This window comes from Martes martes, assembly GCF_963455335.1.
Source record: "Martes martes genome assembly, chromosome: X".
Lineage (NCBI taxonomy): Eukaryota > Metazoa > Chordata > Mammalia > Carnivora > Mustelidae > Martes > Martes martes.
In genome coordinates, this window is record NC_137897.1 from 120,981,356 (window position 1) to 121,004,595 (window position 23,240).

At 47.6% G+C, this 23,240-nt stretch overlaps 1 protein-coding gene across 1 annotated transcript; it reads left to right on the forward strand.

The window, feature by feature from the left end:
- Window positions 1-847: 847 nt before the first annotated feature.
- On the forward strand, window positions 848-20,186 carry TKTL1 (transketolase like 1; the record flags this gene model as incomplete). The annotated part of the gene is made up of 12 exons (XM_080795154.1): window positions 848-943; window positions 4,382-4,479; window positions 5,616-5,807; window positions 5,891-6,018; window positions 7,217-7,410; window positions 11,644-11,808; window positions 12,309-12,465; window positions 13,589-13,719; window positions 15,815-15,898; window positions 18,227-18,323; window positions 18,456-18,575; window positions 20,014-20,186. Exons 1-12 carry the CDS (start codon window positions 860-862, stop codon window positions 20,184-20,186), a joined length of 1,623 nt encoding a protein of 540 aa, XP_080651280.1. The 5' UTR covers window positions 848-859.
- Window positions 20,187-23,240: the final 3,054 nt, after the last annotated feature.

Consider the following 23,240-nt stretch of genomic DNA (forward strand, 5'->3'; position numbering starts at 1 on the left):
GCAGGCCATCTGCTTCTCCCTCTCTTTCTGCCTGTCACTCCTCTTGCTTGTGTTCTCTCCCCCAGCCACAACCCCGTCTCTCTCTGACAATAAATAAAATCTTTTTTTAGAAAGTTTTGTTGTTTGATATAGTCCCACTTGTTTTTTATTGTGTTCCTTGTGGTTTAGTTGTCCTATCCAAAAAAAAAAAGTCAGTATGAGGACCCATGTCAAGGTTTTTTCCTGCTTTCTTCTAGGCATCTGATGGTTTCTGGTCTTACATTTAAGTCTTAATTTATTTTAAGTTAATTTCTGTGAGTGATGTAAGGTAGGATTTCTATTTTCATGTTTCTACATGTGACTATCCAGTTTTCCCAGCACGATTTATTGAAGAGACTGCCCTTTCTTCGTTGAGTATTCTTGGCTCCTTTATCAAATATTAGTTTTTCATGTACGCATGGGTTTATTTCTGCTTTATGGTGTTTTTACTTAATGATATCACAAATAAACTCAAATTAAAGAGTACTCAAGTGCTTACGGAGTCACTAGGTGAACTTGACCCAAGTATACAGGTGCTCCATTGATAGAGGGGTGTAGTCTTGGAGATCTTTCTCTCCACGGGGAGAGGTTATGAGGTTACTGGGCCTTACAGCATCCTTGAAAGTCATGAACTTGGGAGGCAGTGGCCCTGAATCCCTTTTCCTTGACTGCATCCTTCCATGCCTGGGAGAAATGACTGCTGCTTCCAGTCTGAGGAGTCTGTGTACTAAAAGGTCTCCTCCTGCACCGTGTCCCTGGTGAGTCACTGACCTGTGAGAAATGACCTGTGCTGTGTCTGTCTTTAAGCCACCCCACATCATGCAGCAGTGCTGCTGAGATCATGTCCGTGCTGTTCTTCCACATCATGAGATACAAACAGGAGGATCCGGAGAACGCGGACAATGATCGTTTCATCCTCTCCAAGGTAAGTCAGCATAGGAGCCCAGGGCCTGTTCAGATGCTTACTTTTTAAAAATCATTTTTAAAGCTACTGTATGGCAACAAGGCCTGAAATGGGCTCTGTTTATCTTTTTGGTTCTTCCTTCTTTGCCTCATGTTTTAGTCCGTTTAGTCTGCTATAACAAAATAACCACAGATTGGGTGACTTATAAACAATAGAAATTTATTTCTAACAGTTTTGGAGGCTGAAAGTCCAAGGTCAGAGTCACATGGTCACATTCTGGTAAGGGTCTTCTTTCTGGTTGCAGATTTATTGTTATATTCTTACATAGCAGAAGGGGAAGTAATCTATCTAGGGCCTCTTTTATAAGGGTTCTAATCTCATCCGTGAGGGTTCTGCCCTTGTGACCTAATCACCACCCAAAGCCCCCCCCCACCTCCTAATACCATCACCTTGGGCCTTAGGTTTTCAACATACAGGTTTTGGGGGGCACAGATATTCAGACCATAGCATCTCACAGAGATCTAAAAAGTGTTCTAGCAAGGATTACAGTGGTGGGAAGGATGACTTAATGGCAACTGGCTCCACTTCTTTTCCATCTTTGGTGCCCTGCCTTATCCCACCTAGCACCAAAGCCCCCCTTGACCTATCATGCTCTAATATTTTGCCACCCGGGTAGAGGTGGGCAGCAGTGGATCTGACTTACTTGAGCCTCAAGGAAAACTGAGCTTAATTTGGGGAGAGATCATCCACTTGTCAATTATGTTTATTTTCCCTATCTTTGTAGATCTGATCTGATACAATGGGGGTCTTTCTTATTATACTAAGTATAATACCAGGTACTTCATGATTTGGGGGAACAGGAAAGAGGAGTAATTTAAAAGCAAGGTCAACCTAGAAGAACATGCAGTTCTTTTGATGCTATCTGAAAGTTTGCTGTGTCCTAAGCAAAACATTTAAAATTCAATTGGTACAGCACCATGTACAAACAGAAACCCCATATGTGGGCAGTGGGCATTAGTTTAAAGAATAAAGATAGGTGCTTAGGTGTCTGTCAGCTGAGTGTCTGACTCTTGATCTCAACTCAGGTCTTGATCTCATGGTCGTGAGTTCAAGCCCCATATTGGGCTCCACACTGGACATGGAGCCTACTTAAAAAAGAATAAAGTCAGAATATGGGTGTGAGTGCAATATCTGGGGTCATAATCTTGACCATGTCTTGGGGTCTGAAACCTAATCTCAAATGAGGTTTGGCAAGAAAATAAACTAAAGTTTGTGAGTGTGTGTGTAGAAAGAACAAGATGAAGCAAAAATGGCCCATTGGCAGTGAATCAAGGTGAAGAGTATATGGGACTTCACTGTGTTATCCTCAAAACTTTTTTATGAGCTTGACCTTCCTTCACAATGAAAATCAAACAAATGAAGATGTACAAACACAGTATGAACATTCAGATCCCTGGTTTAAAAAATCAGATGGCCAGAGTATCACATAACTGCTGCTATCGTATCCAGTCATTGCCCTGAGCGGTGAAGAGGCTGTCTGGTGTGCAGTAGCAGGCTGGGCACTGTTTAGCTGTCGGAACTTAAATGCTCATCAGATTTAAGAAACAGGATTAGGAGGAAAGAGAAAGCACATAGCGTAGTCCATCTTGGCATTGGCTGAGAATGGGATAAGTGGACTTGCTACAGCAAAGGAGCCGAGGTCCTCACAGCTGGTGCTCCTGGGGCATGAACGTGCAGTGCAGACAACTGTTTTAGGAGGCCCACTGTTAAGGCCTAGCAGTATCAGGATTGCTGGCTGTGAATAACTGTGGAAGCTTGTGGGGAGGGTCTTGTGATTCCCCCAATCCCCACCACTAGGCCTTTGCTTTTGTTTTAATGGCTGTGGTTTTCTTCAGTCAAGCAGGCAGGGCAGAAACCAAAAAAGGCCTTTTAAAAACTTGTTCTTGAAGCATACTTTGTGCCGGAACAAAGATGAGAAATCCCACCTGAGGGAGAAGTCTTTCTGAGTGCACGTAGTACCTCATATACATTTTTATTCTAGTTCTTGTCCCCCCTAAAGTATGAGTGTATCCCCCTACACCCAGCATAAGGATTCTTATGGAAGAAAAGGGAACCCATGTGGGAGTACTTCCATGGTGCCAGGTATCGTGCAGGTGCCTGCCAATTCTCTCAATCAGTCCTACAGCCTCCTGCTGCCTGACAGGGGTTCTTCATTGTACCCAAAAAATGAAGAAGCCTTGAAGAAGTGGGCTTATTTACTGCCCCCTCCCTGCCCGCTTTAAAGCCAGAGGGAAGCAGAGTGGGTCTGAGTGCAGAGCCCAGACTCAGCCCAAAGGCACACAGACAACTGGGGGCCAGACCTTATGGGAGTAACGCTAGGAACCATGGGGTGGAAGACAGAGCTTCAGTGGGAGGGTTCTGCTGGGCTAGAGATACAGAACAGAGAGGGAGTCTCTAGGGGCACAAAGTATGTGAAGAAAAGCTTGACAAGGTTAAGAATGCTGGAAGGAGCAGAGAAATAGGGTGGAGCAGGATGGGAGAGGGATGAGACTAACAAGTACCATTGGCCCATCTTTGGTAGCAACAACAACCTAATTACTTGCTTGAATGGAGCTGACTTGCATGGTAAGAAGGGTGAGACAAGAAATCTAGATAATCAGCATGTCAGATGGGGGCTGGAGTGGACAGGCTGGTGCAGGAACTTGGGCTCTGATTGGCAGGAGTTGGAGAGACCATGGACCAGTCTCTGCAGGGTGGTGAGCCGAAAGGGTTTAACAGGCTCCCCCTGGTGGCTGTGTTGAGAATAGCCGTGGGGGGTAGTTTGGAGGTCACTGCAGCGACAAAATCAAAAGATGTGGCCAGTTCAAGGTGGTGGCAGGGGAAGCACTGAATAAGTTCAGTGTGTCTTTGGAAGCTTGGGACCTTTGGCACCGCCATGTGGTACCCAGAGGGTATTTTCTCCATGCGATAAAGATAGCCTGTGCGTAGGCACAGGAGGAGGGGAGAGGAAGAGTAGTGGTGTAGTGATTCATTTCTGGCATTTCTAGATGACCACTTCTGAAATCTCATTTGACCTGAGGTTTTACAAACCAGGGAAATCGCAATCTTCTTCAGTGTTTTCGGTTTCTATTTAAGAACCCACATTCTCCAAAAAGATTGAACATCTGGTTTGTTCATGACTAGATAAAAGACCTTATGAAAATGGCAAGGCTCATGCTTACGTTTTCTGCTTTGCTCCTGGGCTCTGTTGAGGCTACTGTGTGTAGAGAAATTGTCAGTCTGGATGTCCACAGGTCCAGTTGACCTGGATTTACAGTGACTCTCCCTGTCTTGGTGATGTTGATCTGAGACTTGGGGTGCCTGTAAGTGTAGGAAAGAGTTAGATACCCCAAAGTGTGGGAGGGGCCCTTCCAAAGAACAGCCTGTGCGTCTAGGTTCATTTGGTCCCTTCTCTTACAGAGGCTGTCGTTTGTTGATGTGGCAACTGGATGGCTCGGGCAAGGACTGGGGGCCGCTTGCGGGATGGCATACACGGGCAAGTACTTTGACAAAGCAAGGTGAGGCACTTACCCAGCAACTGCTTACCTGGCTGCACCCCATTCCTCAGGTCCCTTGGCTTTATTTATGGCTTATTAGTTTGGGAAGTTAGTAATTGTTTTGAAAGTTCAGACTACCAAGTGTTCAAGCAGTAAAGAAATCGTGTTTCTGTAAACTGTTCTAGCATCTCTGGTTGGGTTCTGCAGTATAGAAACTGATTTACTTCTATTATTTTCCAAGAACGGTCACTTTCTGTTTTTCATCTCTCAGTGAGCTTCATTATACAGTGAGTAGCTGGTGCACTTGCACGAGGGATGCGTACGGTAATCATCAAAGGGCTCGGGCGCCGGGTGGCCCAGTGGGTTAAGCCTCTGCCTTCCGCCCAGGTCATGATCTCATGATCCTGGTCATGATCTCAGGGTCCTGGGATCGAGCCCTGCATCAGGCTCTCTGCTCAGCGGGGAGCCTGCTTCCCCCCCCCCCGCCTGCCTGTCTGCCTGCTTGTGATCTCTCTGTCAAATAAATAAATAAAAATCTTTTAAAAAATAATAAAAATTTTTAAAGAATAATCAAAAGGGTTCTTTTTCTACAGGGCCTCTTTCATCTCTCATGACTGCCTCTATTAGTCCCTATCCTGTGGTTAATCAACATTTTTTTAAAATTTTGCAGCATTTTTGTGGGGCATAGGTTGTGTTTCACTGGTATTAATATTTTTGTGTTTTTGTTGAGAAAATTTATCATTTACAACAGAATATATGCTCCTGAGGTAGACTGTTTTGATTGTTATGATTATCATAAATAAATTTGTAAGAACAAATAGAAGATGGCAGTACTTAAAACAAAACTTACTGAGAAATTATATTTAAAATGTCATTTGGGTGTTTAAGGGGACTGTTTTCTCCCCATCTCCTCTTGTTTGTGGATCACAGAGAAGTGGCAGAAGGATGTTAGAATGAGAAAACTTGCCAGAGTTGAAGTCCATCCTATGAGGCCCAAATTTTTTAAAGCTGTGTTTCCTTAACTGTCCAGTTCGGACAGAATTGACAATGTGAAGCAACTATTTGTTCCTTTGTTTCCCTCCATGATATCTATTTGCCTGAGTGACCCATAAGATCGCTGAGCACAGTCTTTCTTAACATTTCTTGGCTTGCCCCAGCTACCGCGTGTTCTGCCTCATGGGAGATGGCGAGTCCTCTGAAGGCTCCGTCTGGGAGGCATTGGCTTTTGCTTCCTACTACAATCTGGACAATCTTGTGGCCATCTTCGACGTGAACCGCCTGGGCCACAGTGGTGCCCTGCCCCTCGAGAACTGCATAGACGTCTATCAGAAGCGCTGTGAAGCCTTTGGGTAACTGTGTCCTGTTTTATGCCACCTTCTTTCTGCCCAATCCCCCATTCACCGTGTAACCTGGCCTTCTCCCGGGTCGGCAGGTGGAATACCTCCGTGGTGGACGGCCGCGACGTGGAGGCGCTGTGCCAGGTGTTCTGGCAGGCGAGTCAGGTGAAGAACAAGCCCACTGCTGTGGTTGCCAAGACCTTCAAGGGCCGGGGCATTCCAAGTAAGCAAATGTTTCTTTTCTGCTTAGGGTTATTAAAAACATCTGTGTGCATAGCGATGTGGCAGAAGGAGGCTCATGATGGCGAGGCAGGCAAACTGGCTTAGTGTTCAGTGATGATGCCTGTAATATGTGCTGGAGGCTCTTGCTTCCCTTGGCCCTTATAGGTAGCAGGTCTGATTAGGGTCAGAGGGGAAGCCCAGACCCCCAGCACAAGAGCAGTGATTTTTTGTGTGCCGGAGGGAGTGGCTAGGAGGGCAGTCCATCAGTTAGAGAACCGGTAGAGAGTGATCTGCACAGAAGTGCAGCTTGAGAAAGAGTGCTACTCTGCACATAAACAGACAAGCCAATAAGGGCCTATGTGCAGGCACCATTGCCTGTGCCCATGCTGTCTTGGAGGACACATAGGGAGCTAGAGAAGCAGCACCTGTGGAACTGAGGATCAGGGAAGGAAGGGCATTTTGAAAGTCTTAAATTCTTGCAGATTTCAAAGCCGACACCTGAACTTATTCAAGTATAAAGAGTTGCAAAGTGTGTGTGATTGCTCCGTGTTTTCATCAGTGTTTTAGAATAAAACTGTTCTGTGACTCCTCCCTAAGACACAGTCTTAACTATGGTTCCCCGGTTCAGTAAATGATCACTGAACCAGTTTGCTCCCGGGAGAATTCTAGGTATTCTCTTTGCCTTTGGCCCCCACCATGGGCCCCCTACATGGAAATCCAGCCTGTCATCAGTTCTAATGGCTTCTGCTCCTACAGTAAGTGTATCTCAGACCTGCTCCCTACTGTGTCCTATGCTCAGACCTGTGTTGTCATTCCTTAATTATAGTCTCCCCAGGCCAGTCTCCACGTGACCAGTGTGGTGATCTTTCTGCATTTAAGAACTGACCAGTCACCTCCCCTCTCCAAATTCCTCTGTGTTTTCCTGTCTTGCTTCTGACAAAACCCAAACTCTTTATACCCACAGGATCTTCCATGGTCCGCCCTGTCTCCAGCCTCATCTCCCACTCTCTTCCCTCCATTCACCAGTATATGGGCCAGAGGCCTCCCTCGAGAGCTGCTGGGATGTTTCAGGCTGTCCTGGGGTGCTGCAGTACCAGCTCAGGCTCCCTTTTTGTCAGGTTTTTGCTCCTGTGAGTCTGTGGTGGACAGACACTCAATTACATATACTTATGGAACGAATGTCTTTTATTGGGTTGCAGGTGTTGAAGATGCAGAAAATTGGCATGGAAAGCCAATGCCAAAGGAAAGAGCTGATGCAATTATCAAACTAATTGAGAGCCAGATACAGACTAACAAGAATCTTGACCCAAAGCCCCCTATTGAAGACTCGCCTCAGATCAACATCACGGATATAGAAATGAGCTCTCCGCCTGCTTACAAAGTCGGTGAGCAGGTAGGCAAACTATATCGTTCTCGCTTTTTTTAAAATACACAACAGGACTCTTGATGTACTCTAATCTCCATGGATGAACCAGTTATTAGATTGCATGACATGTAATTTAAAGGTTATAAGTAATAGAGGTGGTTTTAGTATCTCTTACTATTTTTTTAAATTTATTTGATAGAGACACCACAGGCAGGCAGAGAGAGAGGGGGAAGCAGGCTCCCCGCTGAGCAGAGAGCCCGATGAGGGGCTCAATTCCAGGACCCTGAGACCATGACCTGAGCCGAAGGCAGAGGCCTAACCCACCAAGCCACCCAGGCGCCCCATCTTTTACTATTTTTTTTAAGATTTTACTTATTTTTGAGAGAGAGCGCAAGCAAACATGAGCAGGAGGGAGGGGGGCAGAGAAAGAAGCAGACTCCCCACTGAGCAGAGCAGGGAGGCCAATGCAGGGAGCCCAATACGGGACTCCATTCCAGGACCCCAGGATCATGACCTGAGCCGAAGGCAGACGGTCAACGCACTGAGCCACCCAGGCACTCTTTTAGTATATCGGATACTTGATTCCTTCATTTCAAACTTAGGTCTGAATTTTCTTACTAGAAAATGTACTAGTACCTAGTACTTACTAATACTAGGTACTTACTAGTACCTAGTATTACACAGCTTTTGCTTGAAAAATTCAGTTTTGTGGTCTGGCAGTCTCATGTGCTTGAAACTGCCTCTGTTTTGTGTCTGGTCTAATGGTGGGGCCCTGGCTGGGCCAAGTTTTTTAATTTACTCCCTAGATTAATATAAAGAAGTAGGTCAAATCATCAAAGACCAATTCTCCAAAAAGGAAACAAATTAGGCATGAAACCCTGACCATAAAGCCTTTTACCATGTTTATATCCTGCCTTCTGGTATAATACAGCAGACCCAAAATAGACAGTGTCTTCAGGACCTAAGGAAACAAGGTGATGAGCCCAAGAGGAAGAAAATATTTTCTAAGCCTTTTTTTCTTTCTTTATTTGGAGACATTTATAGTGTTGCTTGTGTTTTCTTGGTCTGGTAATACGGGTTAAAACAAATGAATTTTTTAAATTATTTATTTGAGAGAAAGAGAGAGAGAGAGAATGAAAGAGAGCATGAGAGGGGAGAGGTCAGAGGGAGAAGCAGACTCCCCACCCAGCAGGGAGCCCAATGTGGGACTCATCCGGCGACTCCGAGATCATGACCTGAGCTGAAGGCACTTGCTTAACCAACTAAGCCACCCAGGCGCCCCAAAACAAATGAATTTTGACAACTCAAGAAATTAGAAAACAAAAAGCAGAAGAAAGGTGTTAATCAGGAAAAAGCACATATTAATGAAGGACACTTTGGCAACACTTTAACTGTTCACACACATCGAACTAATAGTACAACTCACAGGAATTTATCCTACAGAAGTATGCAGATGTGTCTCTAAGAATGAATGTCGTTGGATAGAACTAGAGGGTATTATGCTCAGTTGAAATAAGTCAATCAGAGAAAGGCAATTATATGATCTCACAGATATGTGGAATTTGAGAAACAAGGCAGAGGATCATAGGAGAAGAGAGGAAAAAACGAAACAGGAGGAAACCAGAGAGACCCTTAATCCCAGGAAACAAACAGGGTTGTTGGAGTAGAGGGGGGTGGGAGGGATGGGGTGGCTGGGGGATGGACATTGGGGAGAGTATGTGCTATGGTGAGCGCTGTGGGGGGGGAAAAATGAAGATTGCAGCTTTGAATGCTGATGAAGCGGAAATGATCCAGCTAGAATAGAAGCTAAGAGCTTGCCCAAATTACTAAAATTTTTTTTAAAAATTTATTTATTAGAGCATGAGCAGGGAGGAGCAGGAGGAGAGGGAGAGGCAGACTCCCCGCTAAACAGGGAACACCCCCCCCATGATGACCCTGAGCCATAAGCAGACACATAACTAACTGAGCCACCCAGGTGCCCTATTATCAAAATTTTTTTAAAGTTGTAAAGCAGGGGTGCTTGGGTGGCTCAGTAGGTTAGGCAACTGCCTTCAGCTCAGGTCGTGATCCCAGGATCCTGGAATCGAGCCCCACATCGGGCTCCCTGCTCAGTGGGAAACCTGCTTCTCCCTCTCCCACTCACCCTGCTTGTGTTCCCTCTCTCGCTGTGTGTCTCTCTGTCAAATAAATTAAATAAAATCTTTAAAATAAAGTAAAGCAGCATAGAGTATTCTCTTTTTGTGTAGAAAATCTTAAAAGGAGGCATCATAGGGGCACCTGGGTGGTCAACAGATATTTGTTCATAGACCATTCCCAAGAAGATGCTACACAGACTCATTTCTGTCAACCTCTGGACGGGGTACTGGATGGCTGGGGGACAAGAGATCAGGCAGAAGATGGCCACCTTGCTCCATAGCCTTTCAGAACTTGAATTTTGTACTGTCTTCATGAATTGTTTATTTTAAAAAATAGGGGCACCTGGGTGGCTCAATTTGTTAAGCATCTGACTCCTGGTTTCGGCTTGATCTCAGGGTTGTGAGATCAAGCCCCACATCAGGTTCTGAGCTGGGCATGGAGCCTACTAGACATTTTCTCTCTCTCTTTCCCTCTGCCCTTCCCGCCCCTCCGAAAAACATTAAGTGTGAAAAAAAAAGACAAACTTCGTTTTTTTAAAATAATAGCTTTATTGGGGCGCCCGGGTGGCTCAGTGGGTTAAGCCTCTGCCTTTGGCTCAGGTCATGATCCCAGAGTCCTGGGATCGAGCCCGAATCAGGCTCTCTGCTCGGCGGGGAGCCCTCTTCGCCCTCTCTCTCTGCCTGCCTCTCTGCCTACTTGTGATCTCTGTCAAATAAATAAATAAAATCTTAAAAAAAATAATAGCTTTATTGAGAAATGACTCCCTATATTACAAACATCCGTTTGACGTGTATAGTTTAATGGTTTTAACCATATAAACAGAATCCTGAAACTATCACCACACTGAATCTTAGAGCATTTCCATCATCCCCGGAAGAACCCGCCCCCCCCAGGGTGCCTGGGTGGCTCAGTCTATTAAACACCTGCCTTGGGCTCAGGTCATGCTCCTGGGATCCAGTCCCGAATCGGGCTCCCTGCTCAGCGGGGAGCTTGCTACTCCCTCTCCCTCTGACCCTCTCCCCACAAATCGTGCTCGCTTGCTCTCTCAAATAAATCTTTAAAAAAAAACTCACACCCATTAGCAGTCATTGTCCATTCCGTCCAAGCCCAGTAACTACTCATCTACATTCTGTTTCTGTAAAGTTGCTTGTTCTGGATATTTCCTATAAAGAGTGTCATATAATATGTTAACTTTTTGTCTGATTTCTTTGTCTTAGCACAGTGTTCTCAAGGTCTATCCTTGTGGCATGTACAGTGTTCCATTTTATGAATATACCATACATTTTGTTTACCTTTTCAATCCTTGATGGATGTTTGTGTTGTTTTTACCTTTTGGCTGTTGTGAATACTGCTGCTTTGAACAATTATGTGCAAGTTTTTGCTGAGGTACATTTTTCTCTTGGGTGTATACCTGGGAGTAGAACTGCGGGGTCATGTGGTAATTCTCTGTTTAACGTTTTGAGGAAGTGCCAAACCTTGATTTCTAATAGAAAAATGCAATAATGTGACGATGTCAGTTCTCCCCTAAATTAATTCATAAATTCAGTCCAATGTCAAATAATATGCTAACAGAATTTTTAATTATTGATATCATGATTCTAAAGTTTTACATTTTATTTTTTTGCAGTTAGCCTTATCGGTTTTATAGTTTAAAAAGTCAACAGGCATTTGCATTTGGTGACATTTAAATTTTTTGGTAAACTATATGAATGGGGCAGAAGAATAAGTTTGTTTTTGAGAATTGATATCCAGTGAGTCAAGTATGGATTTAAGATGGGCTAGCAACCCATTTTTAAAACCCTAAAGGAGGAGCGCCTGGGTGGCTCAGTGGTTTAAGCCTCTGCCTTCGGCTCAGGTCATGATCTCAGGGTCCTGGGATCGAGCCCCGCATCGGACACTCTGCTCAGTGGGGAGCCTGCTTCCCCCCCACCCCCGCCTGCCTCTCTGCCTACTTCTGATTTCTCTCTGTGAAATAAAATCTAAAAATAAAATAAAATAAAACCCTAAAGGAGATTATTGGTAAATTACAAATTTGTTTCTAAGATAGAAGACAATTGGTAATCCACAAAACTTCACTTTCCTTCTAAATTTGCTCTAAGAAACTCCACTGTTTGACTTTTCCAGATAGCTACTCGGAGAGCATGTGGTTTGGCTCTGGCTAAGCTGGGCCATGCAAATGATAGAGTCATTGTGCTGGATGGTGACACCAAGAACTCCACCTTCTCAGACATATTCAAGAGAGAACACCCTGAGCGCTTCATTGAATGTTTCATTGCTGAGCAGAACATGGTGCGTGTGCTGTGGGTGTCCCTCCTGGGTCTTCTCACTGACAGTGGCCTGCTGGGCACAGGAGGCGAGCCTCATATTATGGTTTTTCTTTCCACTTACAAAAGCAAAGGAACTAGAGAAAAAATGTCTCTGGGGAAACAAGTAGAGAGTAGCCAGGCAATTTGCCTTATGGGACCACTAGGATGGGCATAGTAGACTGCCCAGAACCATCTCCAGGTATACTAAGGGCAGCAGGCCAAGAGTCACAGCCATGACACCAAGGCTCAAGGCCCGAAGTATCCCAAGCTTGTCAGCAGCTTTAGGTGTTAGGAAGATCTGTCAGCACAGAGGTAGCATTCCCTCCTGCTACCAGTTGCCTGGAGCCAAGCAGGGACCCCCCTTTAGATGGGAGTCCACAGCAAGCTAGCCATGTCCCTGCCTCCGCCAGCCCGCACATTCATTCATGGTGCTTCTCTGGAAGCTGTTCCAGGGTGTTCTGATTCATCTCCTATGCGTTGCAGGTGAGCGTGGCACTGGGATGCGCCACCCGTGGTCGGACCGTTGCTTTTGCTTGCACCTTCGCTGCCTTCTTGACCCGAGCATTTGATCAAATTCGGATGGGAGCCATCTCTCAAATCAACATCAATCTAATTGGGTCCCACTGTGGGGTGTCCGTTGGTATGAGTTCTCAGTACTCTCCTCTCGATAGCCTTTTTCCTTTACAGAGAAAGATTAGCATGTGAGTGGTTGACCTGTCAGTGTACTTGGGGGTTCCATAATGTTTGATTATTTCTAATCTCTCTTTTTTCCTGCCATGTTGTATTTTAAAAGTTCCAGATACTCTGGGTTACTTTTGAGAGGATTTCTTGGTGTTACTGTGAAGTGCCCACTCTTTCAGTCATTGAGAAACAATGATCAGACTTTCTTTCTGCTCTTAGTGTGGTGCCCTTTGTCTAAGCAGGGACAAGCAGCATGAGTCCAGGAAGTGAGGAGCACAGATCGCCAGGGCTTTCTGCCAACGCTGAGCTGTCTGGTCAGATGGAAACGGAAACCTTGAAGAGTGGGATACAGAGGAGTGGGGCCGAGGGAGAGACAGCTCTGGGCCATTAACCTGGCAGGACAGGCTAGATGGAAGCAAGGAGAAACAGGAAGTTGGAAAAAGGCTTGAGACGTGGCGGGTATTAGCCGTAGATGCAAAGTGAGGGTTGCCTGACAGGTGGCGGAGTCCAAAATTGCACAAAAAGTTTTTTTTAAGAAATGGTCTCCGGTAATTTCTTGCTTGAGAGACATCAGGAGATTGTGTTCATGAATGACAGAAATGACAAGAAATATGAGGTGCCTGGTGTGCCTGTGGTGGCGTAGGTCCTCGGGGTAGATGTGACAGTTCGTGTACACTCCTAGAATGCTGGAGGGGAACAGGGCCGGGAAGTGCACTTTGGGAGTCCTCTCTGGGACTTCCTGGGAGAAGTCTCTCAATGGGCCAGATGGCATGTGCAGAGTGGGGGGAGAGCGAGGCCAGCAGCTTTTCAGGACTGAGCCAGGCCCAGACTGCAGACTGGCCCAGAGTCCAGAGTCTTTGTCTGGGGCCAGGTGTGTCTAAGTACTAGACTCAGTCAGCTAAGTGACACAGTGGCTCTAGGTCCAACCGGAGGAGCTAGGGAGGAGCTAGGGTCCTGAGGTCAGATAGTTGTCCCAGGCAAGGCACCGTGCACAGTGATAGCCCTTCCCCAGCTGCAAGAGCTAAGCCGCCGTGGCATACGTTGGGCTTTCCTTTTGCACAGCTGTGGCTCTGCTTTCTCAGGTGAAGATGGTCCCTCCCAGATGGCCCTGGAGGATCTGGCCATGTTCCGATCCATTCCCAACTGCACTGTTTTCTATCCAAGTGACGCCACCTCGACTGAGCATGCTGTTCTCCTGGCAGCCAATACCAAGGTATTTTTAAGGGGACATTGGTTCTGGCAGAAAATGCTTTTGAGGTGTGCAACTAGTTTGATACTGATTGTTGGGTTTCTTCCGGTTTTCTCAGTATACAGATAATAGATACTCATTACGGAAGATGATGTTGGAGGATTTAAAAAAAAAAAAACGAACAATTGGGGGCACCTGGGTGGCTCAGTGGGTTAAAGCCTCTGCCTTACGGCTCAGATCATGGTCTCAGGGTCCTGAGATCGAGCCCGGCATCCGGCTCTCTGCTCAGCAGGGAGCCTGCTTCCCTTCCTCTCTCTCTCTGCCTGCCTCTCTACCTACTTGTGATCTCTGTCAAATAAATAAATAAAATCTTAAAAAAAAAACGAATAATTGGGGCGTTTGGGTGGCTCAGTGGGTTAAGCCTCTGCCTTCAGCTCAGGTCATGATCCCAGTCATGATCCCAGGGTTCTGGGTTCAAGCCCCGCATTGGGCTCTCTGCTCGGCAGGGAGCCTGCTTCCTCCTCTCTCTCTCTGCCTGCCTCTCTGTCTACTCTCTCTCTGTCAAATAAATAAAATCTTAAAAAAAAAAGAACAATTATTCAAAAGTGATGACACACATAAAACATGAACACAGTCATGTTGTGAAAGTGCAAAACAACGCCAGACAACGTCCGATGGCCCGTACGGGGCAGGGCTCAGCATGAGAAATGAGGGTGCTCAGGAGGCTCCAAGAAGTGAGGGACTGTCAGCAATGTCGCAGGAGCAGGCTCCAGCAGGAAGCTGTCGAATGCCGCTCTTAGACACACCTCGTGCTGTCACCACCTTGTGACATCCGGAAAGCTGAAGAGTGCCCAGTGTCTCCACTGCAAACAAACCTCAGAGTCCTCAGACCTGGTCTGCCCTCCAAACATCTTAGAAGGGCAAGAGTGTGGATTCTGCCCCACTTGTTCCTCCTCACACGAGGACAGCAGACGCACTCACCCTGATTCCTGTCTAGAACCCAGCTGCAGGGACGACCAGAGACCAGAGACTGCACTTTTTTGTCTGTTCCAACTGATGGTCACCAGACTCTCCCCTCCATACCCATCCTTGCACCTACCCATGGCCCTGCATAGACAGCCCTGGGCATGGGTGGGATAGGTTATGCAAGTTCCTAAGCATTTCTGACTCATTAGAGGCCTAGGATTCTTTGACCTTTTTTTTTAAACGTAAGTGGGCTCACACTGTACGTATTCTGTATTTTTTTACTTACTACATCCTGCATATATAGAGTGATCTCCTCTGTGTCCTGCAGGATTCCATTTCTCGAAAATTCAAAAGAGGCAAAGGTGTGGTGTTAGAAATTAGTGGTTGCTTTTCAGGTGGGGAGAGTGGAGAGAGACATGAGGAAACTTTCTGGCAGGTGCAAATGTTACTCATATTCGGGTGATGGTTACGTGGTATATGCCTTTGTCAGAATTCGTGGAGTACTGCACTTAAGTAAACTTTATCTCGGTAAAAACACTGAATAGAATTGATTTATGATGTGAAGGGATGAACAGAACAAGTATTCCTAAACTAATATGTCCCTTTCTAGTGTATAGAAACTCTTCAGACACTTGAGTATTCGTTTATGCGGTATGTGTACAAGTTGATAAAAATGTGCTTACTTACATTTTCTCATTGGTAAAATAGTCTTCTTATATTCTAGTGTGTAAGGTATTTCTAAGAATGAAATATTACAAGTTGTGGCAAAAATGAGTTGCTTAACATTGTGTTCGGAGCTTTCTGTTAAACGTGAGTCCATGCTATGGCCTGAATTTGTGTTCTGTGGAAAACGAACAAGTCCGCGTATTTAAGAAAGCTTTCCTACCGTTGAATGTGACAGCACGGAGTTTGTCGCTGGCGGCATCTACCTGGGTCCCGCGTAGGCTTTTGCCTGGCTTGGTCGTAATCTGATCCGGTGACGCTGACCTGTTTGCCAGTGGTTGTAGACGCTTATTCTTTACTCCAAAATGTTCGCTTCGTTTTTAGTAAAAAGAACTGTTTAGGTTTCTTCCTTCTCCCTTTTTTAAAACAGGTTTATTAGTTGACGTTTGGTTTGATTTTTTTTTAATGTGGCTCTGGTCTTACGCCCTAGGGGATGTGCTATATCCGGACCAGCCGACCAGAAACCGCGGTTATTTACGACCCGCAAGAAAGCTTTGCGATTGGACAGGCCAAGGTAAGGCCTTAAAAGCTCTCCAGTGTCTTCCAGTGTCCCTTCATGTGGAGACAAGTGGTCTGAAGCTAGCACGAGCTATCCCCACAATCGAGGCTTGATCTGTTCTTCGTTTTTGTTTGTTTGTTTTAATAAATTGACCTTTGCCTGCTTTTGCTCAGAAAGGAACATTCTACCACTGTCAGTGGAGGTAAAGTTTTCTCTTCTCCAGATGAGTTTCCTTTTTTTTTTTTTTTAACTTGTAAGGATAAAGTGGTAACAACTTAAAGGTACTTGAGCTTTTTGGGTATAAATTACCACAGCCTCAAGCAAAACAAATAATAGAACCTATTTCAAATTAATAGTAGATCTATTAGATTGGGGTTTTGCAGATCCAAGCCAAGAATAAAAGGAAACATGAATGGGGCACGTGGGGGGCTCAGCGGGTTGAGCCTCTGTCTTCAGCTCAGGTCACGGTCTCAGGGTTCTGGGATGGAGCCCCGCATCAGTCTCTCTGCTCGGCAGGGAGCCTGCTTCCTCCTCTCTCTCTGCCTGCCTCTCTGCCTACTTGTGATCTCTGTCAAATACATAAATAAAATCTTTAAAAAAAAAACATGAATGCGTTGCCCACGGGCCTGATAGAGGCGCTAGCATCACTGGGCGCTCCCGATCTTCTGTGTTCTCACAGGAGCCTTAGAAGCACAGACTTAGCAGCAGCCCTGAGTTGTAGATGAGAGAGAAGGTGAGCAGCTTAGTCAGGGTACACAGTCGTGAGCCGCAAGAGCCGCAAGACTGAAACCCAGACCCGGGCATTGACCTGGCCTCCATCGGGACCACGTGTGCAGAAAACCAGTGGAGTCTGTGGCAAAAATAAGTGGCTCTGCTCCACCACCTGGAGAGGAGGGCTTACAGGTGTTTGGGCATGTTTCCTTCCTGCCTTTTTGAAGGCTGAGCAGGGAGCCTGATAAGGAGTCCTATCCCAGGATGCTGGGATCATGACCCAAGCCGAAGGCAGATGCTTAAGGACTAAACTACCCAGGCACCCCAATAGCCAGAAGTCATTGTTTCTGGTGCTCCGAATGGCTGAGCAGTGATTGGCTTTAGTGCCACAAAAAGCAGGTATGTGCAGAACAGTCCATGACCTGCTACTCGGTAGCTGGGTGTCATTGAATGAGAAAGCAGCAGTACTCACCTCCAGTGTTAGCTACAGCTTTTGCTGTTCCCCATCCATACTCCCACCCTGGAACTCAAGGCCATATGTTTGCCTCTGAGGTTGGAGGTGTGGATGGGGGTCTCAGAGATATCATGTGATTTGCAGAGCTTTTTCAAAGCCTGTCTTTTTTTCTCCCTAATATTTGCCCCATCCTGACAAAATGAAGTAAGTTTCCAAATGGTAAAGGATGTGAGTTAAAATGTGTCTCATAATGTGCATGGCATGGATAATTCAAGAGCTAGGCTTTGCAAAGAGGACTTGGGGGGGTGGTGGTGCGTGTTTATATGTATGCATATGAAAAGGCTAGGACATTCTCAAAGAATGGGGTGGCTTAGAAGCCCTGAATATTTGTACTGTCAGCAGTGGTTTTTAAGCTACAAGGAAACCTATACAAAGGGCTGAAATGAATAATTTCAGATGCCTTTGGTTGGGTGGCTTTGGAGTAAATAAAACTCTATGAAAAAAGGCTAGGGCCCTATCTTTGCTTGCATAATAGCAAGCGGTTCAGAGTGGGCTTTGATGTCAGACGGGCCTGGCTGCTAGTCTCAGCACTAAGCTGGGCGAGTTCCTCCCACTCTGAGATCCATTCTCACCAGCCACAGAATGAGCCCCCAGCGCATTGGCCTTAAAAAGGGCATTTGGGCATGCAAGGTCCTTGGCACAGAGCACATTGCAAATGCCCCAAAATGATCCCCCATTAACTTGTTCATTATCAGAGTCCAGTCTGTGTAGATGCCGCAACAAAATGTCCCAAGTCGTCCAGGATGGTGCCCTGCTAGACCCTCTGCGGCTGAGTCTGTGGCCTGCAGCTCAGGGCCCGCACAACTCGCTTCTGGCCTTCTGCCTTTCAGATCCCAGTTTGAAATCTGCCGCCTTTGCTAAAGGGTATTCTCTAAGAACTTAGTAGTTGGGCACCATAAATCATGAAGCATGATAGATGAATTTGTAAAAATGAACATGATGGAAGACTTATCAAAAAGGGTGTCCTTGTTGGTGTACTGATTCAGCTTTTTTAATACAGTGAATTATTAAGAAGTGAAATTGGTAGGATTGGGGAAGAGCGGCCTAGTAGTGTTCTCTCTGAGATGCGCTCTGTGCACAGTCACTACAGCTTTTTTACTCTCTGGGCATAATACCAGGTCCTCCGCCACAGTGTCAATGACAAAGTCACAGTTATCGGAGCTGGCATTACTCTGCACGAAGCCTTAGCAGCTGCCGAAGATCTTTCTAAGCAAGGTCAGTTGGTTTTTGCTGGACATTGATGTTTAAGCTGGGGAGAGGTAGGACTTGGGCTGCCTCATGTGCCCCACTTGGTCTTTTTTTCCTAAGTCCGTTTCACACACAAAGCTGGTTCTTGCTCTTCTCCAGATATTTCTATCCGTGTCATCGACCTGTTTACCATTAAGCCCCTGGATGTTCCCACCATTGTTTCTAGTGCCAGAGCCACAGGCGGCCGTATTATCACAGTGGAGGACCACTACCCAGAAGGTACGTGCAGGCCTTGAGGGTCATTGTGAAAGTGGGCTTTAGCAGGATGTGTTTTTGATGTCCATGACTGGAAGCATGACATGCCCCAGGTGTCACCCAGCCAGGCGCTCCTCCAACAACCGTTATTACTGCTCTTTGCGAGCATGTTGTTTTTGGGGTCTCTTACCCACCTACACGTCGTGTTCCTCAGGGCGGGGCCATCCCCATACTCAGTTGTGTGACCCTAGCACAGTGCCGTGCCTGGTGCCAAGTGGCTCAGTGGCAGACAGAGGAGTGTCTGACAGCATTGTGGGTGGGGAGGGGTCTTAAAAATCTTCACAGTTGTGCTTGAGTCTTGAATGGTTAATTTGCTCCCCTCCCAAAAGGGGAACAGTGCCTTGCAAGCAGAGAACCCAGCAAATGCAGAAAAATTGTGTGAGCCTGGGAGAGGGGGCTGGGAAGGTTAGGTGAGGCATATGAGGGTGTGGGGAGTTCCATATGGTCATGTGTCATGGGCCCAAGAGCACAACTGTGATCCTTGGTGATTTTCTAGGAGCACTCTCAGTGCTTTCGCAGCTGAGGTTACTGTAGGGAAAGGACACACACCAGGGCCCACGAGGACAGAAGGCACAGGAGAACCTGTGGAGAAGCCCACCCCTGTGGCTCCTTCCCTCCCTTCCGTGAGGGGGCCTGCTGAGTGCTTTCCCTTCTCCAGTAGTGAGAAATTGCATCACTGGAGACCCAAGGAACCCACTCAAGACCTCAGCACTTGGGTTTTATTGGGTGCTGATCACACCGGTTCCTTCTGCCACACACCAAACCTCCTGACTCCCAGAGGAAAACAGGCACTCCCAGGGCCCTGCACCAGCCCATCGCCCAGGTGTCAGCCAAGCGCCAGCCTTGCAAGCAGCCCTGCTGAAGCTAGCAGCTTCCGGCCTGCCTGGTCGTTCTTTTCTGTATAGTTGATTGGTTGGTTTAATCATTTCGGGGTTCCCGACAGCTTTAAGAACCTGAGCTTTGTAGCCCCCTATGTCTGTGGAGCCCCAGCTGAGAGAGCTCCTGCTGTAATGGGGCTGGGAGCAATTTGGAGACTCACAGGTTTTATGGGTTTTTTTTTAAGATTTTATTTATTTGGAGGGGGGAGGAGAGAGGGAGAAGTAGACTCCCTGCTGACCAGAGACACCCTACCCCCAACTCAGGGCTTGATCCCAGGACCCTAAGATCATGACCTGAGCCAAAGGCAGATGCTTCACCGACTGAGCCAGCCAGGTGCCCCCAGAGACCCACAGTTTTGAATGAGAACTCCTCTGGCTAGTCGGAGAGGGCTGCTACGTGAGTCTGTGGCTAGCGAAAAATACTTTTCCCTAGGAACCAGCAAAGTCAAAGGCCTCTGTACTTTGGGGCTTTAAGGCTGACTAGCCACTACCAAAACAGAGCCTCCTGTCCTTTGTTTCTCCAGGTGGCATCGGGGAGGCTGTCTGTACAGCCGTCTCCATGGAGCCTGACATCCTGGTCCATCAGCTGGCAGTGCCCGCAGTGCCTCGGAGTGGGAAGCCGAGTGAGCTGCTGGACGCGTCCGGAGTCAGTGCTCGACACATCATAGTGGCCGTGAAGTGTATGCTGACGAACTAAAATACGTTCGTTGGCATTAGACGTAGAAGACTGGCTTCTCTACCTTATGTTTATGCCCGTTGGCAGACTTTCATTTAAATCTATACTGTTTTGTTATTAAAAAGTAAAGCAAGTTGTAACTACCTTCTGTTAAACCGTAACTACCTATACAAGCGTAACTCTCATCTTTGACTCAGTAGAGTGTGTTATAAGCTTACACATAAGACCATAGCTGACAAAACCACCACGTAAAAGTTTGCTGATAAGATAACCGGGAACTGGGCTGGGGATCAACGTAGGATCAGTTTCTCGAATGTGTATGTTCTCCTTGTAAGTGAAGGGCAGCTTGCACTATAGATGTGCCGCGCAGGGTTTGTGGCCTGTGGTCCCCTGCCCCCCTCCCACCGGGGCGCTGCTGCCATCCTACCTGCCGCTCCTTGGGGACCGTGGGATTTCACTGCACTGGAACCTCCTCTGGTGCTTGCCTTCATCTCCCCGCGACGGTGCAGAGGCTATGGAGCGGCAGCGAAAGCTCTCGGGATGTCCTGTGCTGCTCGCAGTGACTGTTGTGTGAAAAGAGGACACAACTAGTTCCAGTCTCCACACTGCACACTTTGTGAGGTCTCAGAAATGTCTCATTTGCCCAGTGACCAAACTGTTAGCTCAATTATATTCAAATAAGCATACTAGTTAATGTTAATAAAAACATTTAAAAAAAAAACAGCTGCTTTATTTTATCTATGCTTTGTGTGTGTGATTTGGTTTCTCCTTGATGAAATTCTAGTTAAGGAAAAAGTTTCTGTCTAAACCAGGAAAGAGAATCCCATTCCCCACAGCAGAAGACACGGGGCAAGAGTATTAGGCGGGAGGTGGATGGCTCGAGCGGACAAGCGGGATGTCGGAGAGTCGTGGTCCTAATTTTGATTGCCCTCATTCGGTGGTCGTCAGGAGTCTGTTCCAGAGAATGCGGGGGCGACTCAGAGCTGCCCCGGCCCTTGGGAGCCCTCGGGGCCTGCTCGCTCTGCCCCTGTGCTTTTAAATCACTGAACTGGTTTCCTGGCCCGTGCTTGTTTCATAAGATGGCAGAACTAGCAGCTTCGGTGTAAGACAGCTGATAGAAGATAAAACAGCCTTGTACAAAAACAGTAAAAAGATGAAACGGATTCTTTTGTAAAAAAAGTAACGGTTGGGCGCCTGGGTGGCTCAGTGGGTTAAGCCACTGCCTTCGGCTCAGGTCATGATCTCAGGGTCCTGGGATCGAGCCCCACGTCGGGCTCTCTGCTCAGCGGGGAGCCTGCTTCCCCCTCTCTCTCTGCCTGCCTCTCCGCCTACTTGTGATCTCTGTCTGTCAAATAAATAAATAAAATCTTTTTTAAAAAAAAGTAATGGTTGGGGCGCCTGGATGGCTCAGTGGGTTAAAGCCTCTGCCTTCGGCTCGGGTCATGATCTCAGGGTCCTGGGATCGAGCTCCACGTCGGGCTCTCTGCTCAGCGGGGAGCCTGCTTCCCCCTCTCTCTCTGCCTGCCTCTCCGCCTACTTGTGATCTGTCTGTCTGTCAAATGAATAAATAAAATCTTTTAAAAAATAAAAAATAAAAAAAATAAAAAAAAGTAATGGTTGATATAGGGTCACTGTAGAAAATGTACAAAGTGTAGAAAATACAAATAAGCAAAAGAAATTTTGACCTCAATTACCTGACCATCTCACACCCCACACAATTCACCCTTTCCAACTGCACAATTCCGTGGTTTCTAGGATGCATGTCGAGTTGAGCAACTCTCCTCACGGTCATTTTGCGGACATCTGCCTCCAGATAGAAACTCTGAACCCCTTGGTAGTGGCTCCCACTCCCCTTCCCAGCCCCTGGCAAGTGCTCATGTATTTTCCGTCTCCACATTTGCCTCTTCGGGACACTCAGCAGGAGCGGCATGGCACAGGGTGTGGCCTCTCGGGCGTCGCCCTCTTTCGCTTCGTGCAGCGCCTTTGAGGTTCCTGCACGCGGTAGCAAGTGTCGGGAGCGCACGTGGTCCTTCCCGCGCATCGTCCGCATTTCAGTCATTCACCGGCCGGGCACTGGGCGCTTTTCACTTTTCCTCTTGTGAATGATGCTACCGAGGCTCCTACGCAAGCTTGTGGATGTGAATTTGCAGTTCTCTTGGGTGTGTGAACCGAGGAGTGGAGCTGCGGCCCCGCAGTTTCAGGTGACTGCTCTGTGTGCGTGTGGGAGCGAGCGGGTCTGCGAGGAGCGGGAGCCCGCGACCGAAGGCGCCCTGACGTCTGTGAGGCACCGAGTGCTCGCGAGGAGAGCCACTGGGCTTAGAGCCAGATGCGTGGCCAGGCGTGAGCACCACCCCTGCCTGGGTTCGGGTGTGAAATGCCCCATCCGGTGAGATCGATGACAAGGATAGAACAATAAATATGACCCAGGATGAAAGTGCCCTTCCAAAAGCCTAAATTCGGGCCCTGACAGGTGCTGGGCTGAGCCTGATCACAGGGAAGGAAATGGACTTGGGGCAGCTACAGCAGCTGCGCACAGAGCAGCCGGAGTGCCCGGAGGAGGAAGCACGCGGTCCGAGGGTGCAGGTGCTGACCTACGTCGGAACGCTGGCGGCTGCGACCCTTTTGCCTCAGTTTGTTTCATCTGTAAAAGGGGATGACGCTGAGGATGGTGATAATACCTCACAGGACTGTGGCCGGGATTTTGGAGGGCCCATCGAAATGTCCGCACTGACGGCCTCTTCCTGGTGTGTTCCTACTCCCCAGGCCCAGCCTGAGCCCGCCGCCCGCCCAACCCCCCAGCCCTCCCCCACCCCCACCCCCACCCCCCGCCCCGTGCTCCAGCCCCTTTGGGGCCTCATCCCGGGCTTGGCGGTGAATAGGCCCCGCCTTTCCCGGCCTGGCCAGCCCCCTCTGCGGCACTGGCTGCTCGCACCCACTTCCAGACCGCCTGTGCCCTACCGGGACTCCCTCTACCCACCATTTGACACCGCCTCACTCCTGCCGTGCCCGCCCTCCCGGCCGGCCCCGCGGCCCCCTCAGTACCGGCCAATCTGAAAGCCGGCGGCAGCCGGGCCA